We start from the raw sequence: 12,151 nt of genomic DNA, 5'->3' as shown, positions 1-12,151 counted from the left end.
CACTGGAAGCTCCATCCTTTTATGTTATAATTATTGCTCTTTGACATCAAACCTCCTAGCCAGAGAAGGAGGATGTTTCGAGTTTGAGGTCCGATATGCCTTAAGATAAAGTGAAGTATATTACTCATTTTGCACCAGAGAACTTGCACAAAGAGTAGCATAGAACTGCTTTCCCTCTGCACCTGTGCTTTCATCTGCTAATGGTTTCCTAATTAGCAATAATTGTCTCTTGTCTGCCCTAGAATCATGAAGCACACTGAACCTGCCATCAGAAATCACAACCAAGTGGTCTTATAATCAAGACCTAATTAAGAAGAAAATGCACACTTCATTATCTTATGGCATGTGTTTTGTTACTGCAAACGTAATTAATTAGAGTTCAATCAATCCAAAAATGGCTTGTTCTTTCCTTACTGTGGATGTGATGGTAGGAAGACAAGTTTGGTCTTTGGAGACTTCCCTTTCTTCTGTAGCATATGGAATTCCTCACTGTGAACAGGATTCAGTCTAGTTTCCAGAAGACCAGTAGAGGGAACTGTGATAGGTGAACTCCTGCAGGCTCCTTTCTTAGTTTAGAAGCAATAAAAATAAAGGAAAAAAGAGAAACTGTTTCATTCAGTGTACAACTCAGAAAGTTTCATTATATATTAGAAGATTAATATTAGTCCTTCAAAGTAGGCCAGGTCAGTAAACAATCATCCTATGAACTACTGGAACTCTACTTCATTGTTATGAACTATATCAACAGCATCCTGAAATCCTGATTTCCCTTCCTTTCCTCTTATACAAAAAAGGCTCAAGGCAAGGTAGTCTTGGGTTTCTTCCTAACTGGAGATTGTCGGCACCTGGATGGGGGTCAGCAGGCTTTGACTAAACTCTGGCAAGACTAAACAGTTTTGGGTACTCTGGGATCTGGGACTTCGTCTTCTTTGACTCTAAATGGGGTGGCACTGCCCCAGATGGATCCGCAATCCAGAGGGTTCTCCTGAACTTGTGACTCCTTCTCAAAGAGCAGGTGGCAATTCCGGCTAGAAGAGCCTTTGCACAACTTTGGGTTGTGTGCTAAATGTGGCCTTTCCTGGATCAGGATTCCCTGAGTTCAGTGGTTCAGGTGTATGGTAAAATATTCTTTCCTTAAAAAAATACTTTGTTAAAGGTCACTCCTTTCGAGTAAATATTTATTTTCTACATCTCTTTCATTTCATTTTAGGGCAAGCGTTATAAAAACTCTTTGGAGACTGTGGGAACTCCAGATTCCAGCCGATGCCGGAGTGAAAAGAAAGCCATTAAGTAAGTCCCAGTAGGAACTATTGGAGTGAATGGGTTTGAGGTGTTTGAATTAGTGACTGCATAAACCTACATCAAAAAGGATAGGTTTGATATTATACCTTCAAGCTACCTTGCATTTGAAAACAAGGCACTTCCAGTCATTTTGATTCCAGTGGTCCAAAAGTTACATTCCTATTTGTTCCACAACCTTATTACACCAAATATACATGCAGCTATACTCCTTATACTCTTGCACATTATTCATATTGTTCATTTTGGGTTAATTGTTCCTCTGTTTCCATAAACACCACGTTGTTCTTTGACCCCCTCATCAGATAATTTTCTTTCGTTATTTAGCATACTAATATTTTTCCTTGTATTAGCTTAGCACATTGACTTACCTAGATAGTGGCCCTCCTTCCTTGTAATATCCCACATCTCCTTATTCTAGGGTTACTGCATACCTCAAGATTTCAAAATCTATTTAATTCTTGTTATCCATCTGCCTTCCATCCTGCTACAGGCCCATTTCATGTACAATTATTATCTCTTCCATTAACGCTGCCCCTTATCATAATCTCCTATCTTCTTTTTTTTTAAACATAGCCTGACTTAAGGAACCACAAAAAATGAGGCCTTCCTGTTAACTGTTAGCATATGAACAATCAACTGAACATAAATCATCCCAACAGTGTTTCCTGCTATTGTAAAACATATCTTGTAGGGATCATTTCAAAACATTCATTTGTCTATAAAAGCTAACACATGCAAACATTGTAAAATTGTTTTCTCTTTTGCATGTTTTATCAAACAATTTGTAAATGGCTAACCAATTTCATCCAGACACATTCCTCTTTTTCAGATTGTATCTTCTTCCCCAATTATTAACAAGATGGCTAGATTTCTAAGAAATGTCCAATGTTATTTAACTTGTAAGCAATTCTCACTTGTTATGTTCTGGTCAGCTGAAAAGATTAATGTTTCTTCCATCTTTTGGCAAATGATAAATTCTCTATCTGGAAGAGCAGTCAATTGATGTTTTCAGTTTATGGTCCTCCAGATCTTAATAGATTACAACTCCAAGCAGTCCCAGGAACCTAGCTGATAGGGAAGGGTGCTAAAAATTGTAGTTGAGCAACATCTGAGCCATATGTTCCCATTTCTGCAATAGGACTTAATCTCATGGCCAGGTGTAATATCAAATTTAGCATCCAGAGGAATAGATAACATTATGCAACCACATAGATGTTTATATGGAAGCCTCTGTAATAAGTGATTTTGACGTACAGGTTTAGTTACACAGAAAAGAATCAAACCTATCCTTTAGACCTTGCATATGAAAACAAAATAAGGACACATTAATAGTAATTAATTTTCTTCTGGCATATGATGCTATTGTACCAAACAGTGGGATACTAAAAGCCCTTATAGTTATCTCAGTTATTTCCTTGATAGAGCAATATAATTCTACACATACCTCAGCTGACAATGGATCATCATTCATCCATTTCTTTTACTTCATATTGCAAGGATATTTTAAGGTGAGTTAAATTTTTATGATCATTGCACATAGCAACAGATCACAGTGAAATAATATTTCTCTGTCATGGTCCCATTATTTGAATTTTTTATATCTAGGCTCCCTTGTAGTGGGACTGAATATAATCTCATCTTCAGGAATGGTTAAAAATGTTACACTCTGGAAAGCATGATTAAGTAATAATTTCCATAAAATAGCTGTTTCACCTTCTGATATAATCACACAAGCTTCCCTTGGTTCTTCTCTGACATCTGCCTATGGGATTCCCAAATCTAATTTTCTACACTAAAGAATGCTATAGAGTTTTGAGATTTGCTTGATGACGTTCAATGGAAAAGCTGGATGAAGGAACCTTGGTTATTGGCCCTAGAGCTATGGTGATTTAGTAAAAGAAGTGTTACCTTAAAAAGTATGGACACCTGCAATTCTGCCTCTACATCTTCAGATGGGTTGATAAAATCAGTTGATAAAATTTCTGTCCCTTCGTGTGTCTTCATGTTTGTGCATGCCTTTATGTGTAATTTGTGCATATATATATATAAAACTGAATATAGCTATTTATGTGTTTGTGTGTGTGAAAATTATGTATATATGTATGTTGAAGATATGTGCTCATATATACAGTCATTTGTTAATTCCTGGATGCATGGTCTCATCAGTAGCTTATGGTTCTAGGTGACACTATTAGTCAGTCCCTCAGTTAAATCAGACCAATGGATGCCATGCTCCAAGGCCATTATAAATGTGTGAACCTGATAGTTATTTCCCTCTTGCTTTTGATCTCATGTCTGGAGGTTACAGATAATTATGCTGAGAGTAGAACAAGACCACTATAAACAATAGTTCTAAGATCTTTCTGCAGCTCCAAAATGTTCACTTCTTAGCTCCATATTGAAAAGGTTCTACAAAAACTCTGCCCCAAAGGCATTTGTACCCAAAGTGGGAAACGGGCAGGCAGACATAATGGAGAGGTTGGTTTCTCTACTTTTTTGCAATACTTTTCATTCCCCCTCCCCTAATTCTTTGTACCTTGTGGATGAGCCTTGAGTTCTTTGATGAACCTCAGCTGTCCTTTATAGCAAGCTTTTCATCTTTCCTCTATACATGTCTCAAGAAGCCATCTACAGGCTTTTAATTCTTGCAAATGGCAAGGACACTAAGTGAGCGGTAAGAGAAGTGGATGCAAGCAGGTAGCCTGCAAAGAACCTTTGATGTCTCTAATGAACTTGTTAGACAACCACTTGACTTCAAAAGCTATTGTGAAGTCGCATATGTTGTGACTCACTTGCCATTGGAGGCACTCTTACATTCAGGAGGAGATGGTTAGTTAGGCTCTAGCTGTTTACAGAACGGGTGATATAACCTACTTAGCAAGCACTGTGAGCCCACAAACTCCAGCCTGAGGCAGAGCACCCTCCTTCTGCTCCTTCTGCACAGCTGAGCAGAAGATCTACATGAGGAAATGCCACGTCCCCCAGGCTGAGCAGGCCTCTTCTTGAGGACAAGGATGTAAAGGTTTATCACTTCCCATGTTTCAAAGCTGTAATGACAAGGACAGGAAGAACATTCCAAGCCAGCCTCTTGCTTCAATTAAGATATTTTTTCCTGTTCAAGGGACCACTATTGCCCCTCCCCATTCCTTCAGAAACAATTTGAAGCCAATCCACAATTGTGTTTGTGCTTATCAATTTAAAATGGCCAAGAACAACACTGAAGGTTGTGAGCTTACTGGAAGGTTATTAAAGATGTGAGCCAGGAGAATGGTTGTGGAAAGAGAATAGAAGAATGCCAATAGAAGAATGGAGTCAATGTAAAGCTGTAACAGTTCAGGTTTAAAAAAAATACTAGCTTGGCTGCAATTTCAGGTACATGCAAATGACCTGGATCTGGAATACAACTATTACCATAAATCAATTAGGTTCAGAACAGATTCTTCTGCTGCAAAGACCGTTTGTGGAAGTGATCCTAGATTCAGTATGACAACTGAGCATTGACTAAGGTTTCTCCATAACTTTGATGCTGTTTTCCCACCATCACTTTGTTATACAGCTGATGAAAGAAATCTAAATAACTTCCTAAGGATAGTTTTCTTTTGGAAATTGTCTCATGGGCTTTGCCAATTAACTTATTCTCAAGGATCTTTGCTAATTGGGCAAATAGGTTCTTTTCTCCAGTTAGATGCACCAATTCTGCACAGGAAACTGGAAAAGATTCTTTCTCTGCACAACAGCATTAGTTCTAGCTAATGTTCCCACTATTTTATAAAAAGTTATTGTCCAAGATACTGCTTTATTTTCCATACTACCCACTTTGGATGGGAAAAAAAATACAGGAAGGCAAAATTCCCCAAAAGGAAGAGTACAGGTAAGAGACAAGGTAGAGTCCTGAGGAAACAGTCTCAGAGTCATTTAACTGAGGTTTCTTTAACACGAATCCCACTCTCTCTTTTTCGTTCTCCCTTACCATCAGCTCTGGGGATGCCTGCTCCTATCTCTTTTCAGCTTTGCCTTACCTATATATCATCTGAGTGTGTATGTGTGTTTGTGTGGACTCATGGGTATAAGGCACAGAGCTTTACCTTCCACAGGAGGAGAAGTCAACACTAACCTTGCTGTCTCTTGGGTTATTTTTTTTTCTCCTTCCTCCCCTTGCAGGAATTTAGATTCTCTCTCTTGTATTTCCCTTTGTTTTTTTTTTCTCCCCTCTCACCGGCTGATCTAGTGATCTAGACAGAGACTTTTGGAATAACAATGACAACACAGTGCAGCAGAAATGGAGTTCCTACCCTCCCAAGGAGTTTATACTAAACATATCACCTTACGCCCCATATGGTGATCCACGACTTTCCCTCAAGTGAGTCTCTCTTTAACTGATTTGATCATACATAGTGAGTATATGCACACCTCTTTCCCACCTACCCCTCCCTGCTTTCCTCTCCCCCCTCCCCTTCTCTCCCTCCCCTGCACTCTTCTCCCTCCCCATGGACATATGGCCATGGAGACGAGCAACCCCTCCTCCCTTCTCTTTCTATCCTGCTCTTTCAGTGGTTCACAACTACTGGTTGGTACCTTGGAATATCAGGCTTGTGTTTCCATTTCTCCAGGAACTCTCCTATTACCTGGGTCTCAAATTTTGGTCCCAGTGAAATGGAAAATGCTGTGTTAGTAGGTTTGTTGAAACCAGATTAAATCATTGACTCATTAAAGTTTGAGGTAGTCAATCATACAGCTGGTTTAAAAGGTGGGTTTGGACCTAATAAAATCCATTATGGTTTCAGCTAACTGAAAGGGTTGGCACTGGATTGCAACTTAAATCCACTCCAAAAGGCATTGCATTCCTTTTTTAAAAAAAAAACACCAAGGATTTAGCCCAGGTTTTTCCCCTGCTAGGCTTATATGGTGCTTCCAGTGGTTTGAGAACCACTGCTTAGCAACTCACTGACAAAGTCCAGCACCTCCCCTCCCTGCACCCTGGTTCCTTTGGCTCTCCTCTCCCTCACCCACCCACTCCTTTTCTGCAGCACAGGATGGGGTTGCCCGTTTTGGTCACCCTCTCAGCGTATTCTCTGCATCTGCACTGTGTGGTGGTGGTGATGGTAGTGGTAAGCTCTCTCACTAACATTGCTTTTTTTTTCTCCCTTCGCCTGCACAGTGCCTCTCCTAACGGTCTTATCCATTGTTCAACCCTTCGTTGTCTATGGAATTAACTTTGGCTGCAATCATAACTTCACAAGCCAGGGCTGCCTTCTGCCTTTGACTGGGACAAAGGCTCCCCTTGGCCCTTTCTTTTGCAGTGCTGATCTCTCTCTTTCTCTCTGTCTCTGTCTGTCTGTCCCTTGTCTGTCTCTCTTTTCTCGTTCTCTCTCTCTTTCTGTCTGTTCTCCTCTTCTTCATGTGACCTCCTTCTCATTGCCACCTGCCACCTCTCTTTCCTGACATACCATAGTGGCTCATTGCTGTCAGGTGCAAAGTTGGCTGCCTCAGCCACAGCTGGGTTGGCAGGAGAGCGAGAAGGATGCCACGGAGAGAGGCAGCAGCTCCGAGAGGACGGCATGAAGAGCAGCGTGTCTGCCCACAGCGAGCCCAGCATTGGGAAGGCGGGGAGAGGCCGATGGCAAATGGTGCAGAGCCAACTAGCAGCAGGGAAGCTCAGCTTATCCAAGTGAGTGAGAGTGCATCCCAGGACTGGCATGACCTGGCCTGCTGGCCCCAGAGGCATTGCAGTTAGGCGCATGGAAGATAAACATGTCCAAATCCCATAATGAACTTTCTGCCGAAGCCCAGACAAGCACTGAAAAATATAAGGGCTGTCATAATGACACTATAACAGAATAGTCATAGTGTGTTGGAGATAAATAAATCTTGAGGCAGATGGTTATGTTCTTCAATAAAAAAAAGGTGGTTAAAGGCTTGAGAGAAGAGCTTTTTGACTTTTTAATGCTTTGAGATAGATTGCACATATATAAGCATGTAAAAGCTGGTCTCCGGTTGGGTCAATCTAAAAGTCTTTCGACAGCAGCTTTTTCATCAATAGCTATATTGCTGGGTCCTTCAGAGTAAATATACTGTGAGGCACAACATAATTCTAGAGTATAATCTTTAGTCATGGGATTTATTCCCATCCTTCCACAGTCACAAAAGCATTCAGTACCTTGAGCAAAAAAAAAAGCGTTCATGTAATCCATCAATTTCTAAATCTAACTTGAATCCAGCTTTCATTGTTTACTCTTTTGCAAGAGAATCACATTGCAATATCTCAAAACTGGTGTGCTGTTGTAGAAGGGAAGGAACAACTGACTAGTAAAGCACTTTTTTGTATCAGATATTCTCTAAGGAACTCCCTCCAAGGAATTTCTCTGTGAAACCTATTATCGCATTATGTTCTTAGTCACAGGCCAAAGACTGATGACCTGGAATAGGGGTTGTACATTTGATGTTAGATAAATTTATTGTAACTAAACTGGAGAAAAAACGAGGGACTGGAAAATATCCATAATTTATTGCATTTGCTTCTTTATTTTCCTCATTTTAAAAAAAGTGTCTGACAAGGAAGGAAGAAACAATGGAAGCTGAGTCTGGCTAAATTCTAGTGTTAAATAGAAACCTAAACCCTAATGGCCAACCTTCTCTTAGTAAGGATTCTTTTATGGAATCATTAATATGCATTTACCAGACGCTTTTGTTGGTCAACATCTTACAAACAGTTTTGGTATTGCCAAATTCTACTTCTCCTTTTATTGCCTTTGCTGGTTCATGTGCTCTGATTAGGTAAAGGGAGACAAGGGCAGCAGCTTCCACTTAGTCTATGTGTGACAATATGGATTGGGTCCAAGAAGAAAGATCAAGCTAGTAGAAAGGAGAAGAGGCAGAAATAAAGGTCTTGCTAGAGAGGAATACCCACTTCAGAATCTTTTCCTCAGAACCCCATAAAAACCTGAAGTGCAAATTACTAATAGTTACACATTGTTGCACATGGTGAAAGAGCTTTGGTATATCTTATGCTACGCAGTTCCCACCCCTGAGACAAAGGCACATGCTGGGGCAAAGGCAGTTTTCATATCAGCATGTGCTGCTTTGATGGAAACAGCATACAAATCTCATGCTGGATGAAGTAATAGGATAATGATTTTATCATGGATATTTCTGCCAATCGTTATTTTCAAAATGATTATATTTCATTAGTCCACGGAGAATGAAATGTGCTTGTTAAATCAGTATTAAGGGCTTGTAAGCTTGGAGACCTCAGAGCTGATAAAGCTGCCATTGACACCACAGCCAAGCTCACCTTGCTCTTCTATGACTTGCACAATTACATTGTGGCTCTTCTCATGATCCGTGGAATCCAACACATTTGTCAGTGACCCAGTAGATCTTGCTCTATTCTCTGTCCTCCCCATGAGACCAGTTATCAGGCTAGTATCTCTAAGTTCCAGTTTCGGTGAAAGGTTCCTCAAGCTGGATCTTTTTCATTTCCAACAATTTGGAAACTTTCCTTTAGAGGTTTTTAAGCATATGTGACAACTCTTTGATGGAGTTCATGGAATTCAGCATGGTCAATATCGGATCTGTCTGTGGTCTCCTCTCAAAGCAGTGATCTCCTTAACTTAAACAACGTGTGCCCTGGGATCATTTTGGAATTGTAAAGAATCAGCATCCCTTGGGCAGCTCTTCTGATCTCTAGGTCTTCAAGACATGGCTTTATATATGTTAATGAATACAGAAATGTGTGAGGGAAGTTGTTTTGTAATGCTGTTTCCCACTCTATTCTCAACTGCAAGATCATGGTATCTAAACAGAGTAATATCCTCAGAAATACATGTCCATTATCAGAAGTGGCTTGGATTGATTAGACTAGGTTGAAAGATTTCTTATTCCTATGATAGAATGTTTTATCATCCCTATAAAGGGAAGCAAAGATTTGTCCTAAGAGATATATATACCCACAAATTCATTCACTCAGCGGGTCTTACAGCTACCCAGAATGTACATGCAGCTCAGTTTACTTTCTTTATTTTCTTTTAAAACCATTGGATTTGTGATAACTTCCAGGACTCTATTCTACCTATTTCAAAACAAAAACAAAACAACAGGTTCCCTTTATTCTATCACCATTTATTATCGTGCCAAAAATGTAAATAAATATTTGGGGAAGAAAGTGTAAATGAATACATAAGCAGTATATTAATATTTTCCAGACATTTAGTCCCAGACGTAGAGGGTTTTTGATCATATAGCACTTTCTGTGGAGTAAATCAATCTGATATATACACACACACACACACACACATACATACATACACATACATACACACACACACATACACACACAAACACAAACACACACACACACCTCCTATTGAAGACTCTTGTCTCTGTATCTGGCATGTGCGTTTTTGTGACTGTGTGCTACTGTGCTTTGCCTGTCTGGTTGAGATAGCCCTTCTGTCTGTCTGCTTGCACAGTGACCCTGTGATACAAACTGGATGGGAGCCATCAGAGGTAGCTGTATATATATGTCAGAGGGCCAGGTGTGGCAGATACAGGCCTTAGAGCACTGGGGCTTCTTCCCACCCATCATTACCTTGATAGAAATGCATGTGTTCTACTTACTCCCTGCCCAGAGGAGCCAATTTTAGTTTCCTATGACTGAGAGGCTGAAAATTGAACTAATTTAGGATTTGATAAAAAAAAACAGAAATGAGGTCACTACATGTGGAGCAAGCAGGGAGGAGAAAGGCTGATTTCTGCCTTTGCCTAGCAGGAGGATGTTAAGCTAGAGGCAGCCAGTATATAAGCAGAAGTACTTAAAACCAGAGTAGGAAATGGAGAGAGTGTGACTCATTTCTTACACAGATTTTCAGTTCTTCTTTCTCTCTCTGCCTCTATCTATCTATCTATCTATCTATCTATCTATCTATCTATCTATCTATCTATCTATCTATCTATCTATCTATCTATCTATCTATCTACCTACCTACCTACCTACCTACCTACCTACCTACCTACCTACCTACCTATCTATCTATCTATCTATCTATCTATCTTTCTATCTATCTATCTTCACATCTTCACCCTGTAAAAAGTCAGCCATTATATTGTTATGACTTCCCTAAGCAATTCTGCTGATTTGAGTAAAGCCAGGGTCAGCAGCAAAATATGCTAGATCCCAACTGCTATGAGATCTTAGTTTCTGAATATCCTTAGTTATACTTAAGAACCTGTTTATTTTTTTACACTAGTGACATATGACTATTTTGTGACTACTCACCCCATGTGGCTGCTCTAGAAAAAGTATTAGGAGCAATAAGACTGGTGGGTGATCAGCTGACTGTGCTCCTCTCTGCTTTCACATGTTCGCCTTCCTGGATCAGTGGTTGGCTGCCTTTGTGAGATACTCAGACAAATGGCTAGCCGTGCTTTTCAGGGAATACTGTACGCAAAAGTATCTTTTCTAATGGGAATAGTTTCACCAGTTTGCTTATTCAACCAACCCGTCCTATTCTGCTGCTTTACATTGGGTCGTGCATTTTCCAAACTTCTTTTTTGACCTGTTCAAAAGTCCAGTTTTCCATTTAATTGCAAGCGTGGTTGTTTATAAATGGAGTTCAAGTATTTTTTTTTTTAAAAAAAGAAGCTAAATCGAAACACATTCTACCAAAACACATATTCTGTGTTTCAAATAGATGAGGCAGATGAATGGTCCTTGCAATCTGGACTTGATCTCGACATTGGAGCTTTTTTTGGGGGGGGGAGTAGTATTTCAGGCAAGAATAGTTGTATAAGATAGCTTTGTATATAGACCTTTCCCTATTCAGCCCTGCACGGAGGGCTGGAGAAAGAAACCTGTCTGAGCCCCTGACATCCTCAGCCCCCACCCCCACCATTCTTCTGATATTTTCAATAATTTAAAACTTGCACAGCATATTTAATTCCTAGCAAAATGTGCAAGGGCAGCCGCATAGTAAATGAACAGCCTTGATCATGGATTCTTTCTAATCCTGGCATGTTTCCTTCTGCGTTGTCTTATGTCATTATGATCAACCATGCTTCTTCTTCTCTTATTGTTGGCTGTATGGGTAGCTATGTTGTGCATTGTGTTACTCAATGGCTTGTCCTGATTGGATAGTTGTGACAGCTTTCTGTACTTATTGTATTGTCTTTTAAGCTATATGTTCTGTCCTGTGCTTCACTGTTCACAGGCTACAGGTCATACCTACACGAATTCTCACACATCTACAGGTGTGTGGCCATTTTATATTTTCCCCTCTTATCTCTCCTGGTTTTTTTCTCAACTAGGTGACTAACTATACGTAATGTGCAGATGCATCTATTAGAGTCCATCAAGCAATCTTTTACAGGTAGTCCTTGACTTATAACCACAATTGAGCCCAAAATTTCTGTTGTTAAGTGAGACGTTTGTTAAATGAGCTTTGCTCCATTTTATGACCTTGCCTCAATTGTTAAGTGAATCATTGCAGTTGATAAGTTAGTAGCCTGGTTATTAAATGAATCTTTGCTTGTCAAAAGGTCACAAAAGGGCACCACATGACCTTGGAACACAGAAATGGTCATAAATATGAACTACTTGCCATGTATTTGAATTTTGATCACGCAATCATGGGGATGCTACAAAGATCATAGCTATGAAAAACAATCATAAGTCACTTTTTCAGTTCTGTTGTAATTTTGAACAGTCATTAAGTGAACTGTTGTAAGTTGAGGACTACCTGTATTACAGTCACAGACCAGAATTAAAAATTGAAGCATTAAAATAAATAGAACAAAGCAGAACAAAATATAATACTATATTACAGCTAATGGTGAGATCATCAATGGGCAGCCA

General features: G+C 39.7%; 1 protein-coding gene across 1 annotated transcript in view; it reads left to right on the top strand.

Moving 5' to 3' along the window:
* Positions 1 to 12,151, top strand: part of SYT7 (synaptotagmin 7) — a 255,232-nt gene that overhangs the window by 175,175 nt on the left and 67,906 nt on the right. Inside the window, exons 3-5 of the mRNA XM_032234644.1 lie at positions 1,211 to 1,290; positions 5,531 to 5,662; positions 6,755 to 6,970. Coding sequence (XP_032090535.1) covers positions 1,211 to 1,290; positions 5,531 to 5,662; positions 6,755 to 6,970 — 428 coding nt within the window. The remainder of the gene's footprint in view (positions 1 to 1,210; positions 1,291 to 5,530; positions 5,663 to 6,754; positions 6,971 to 12,151) is intronic.

The sequence above is a fragment of the Thamnophis elegans genome, chromosome 1, assembly GCF_009769535.1.
Source record: "Thamnophis elegans isolate rThaEle1 chromosome 1, rThaEle1.pri, whole genome shotgun sequence".
NCBI lineage: Eukaryota > Metazoa > Chordata > Lepidosauria > Squamata > Colubridae > Thamnophis > Thamnophis elegans.
This window is presented reverse-complemented; position numbering and strand designations above follow the sequence as displayed.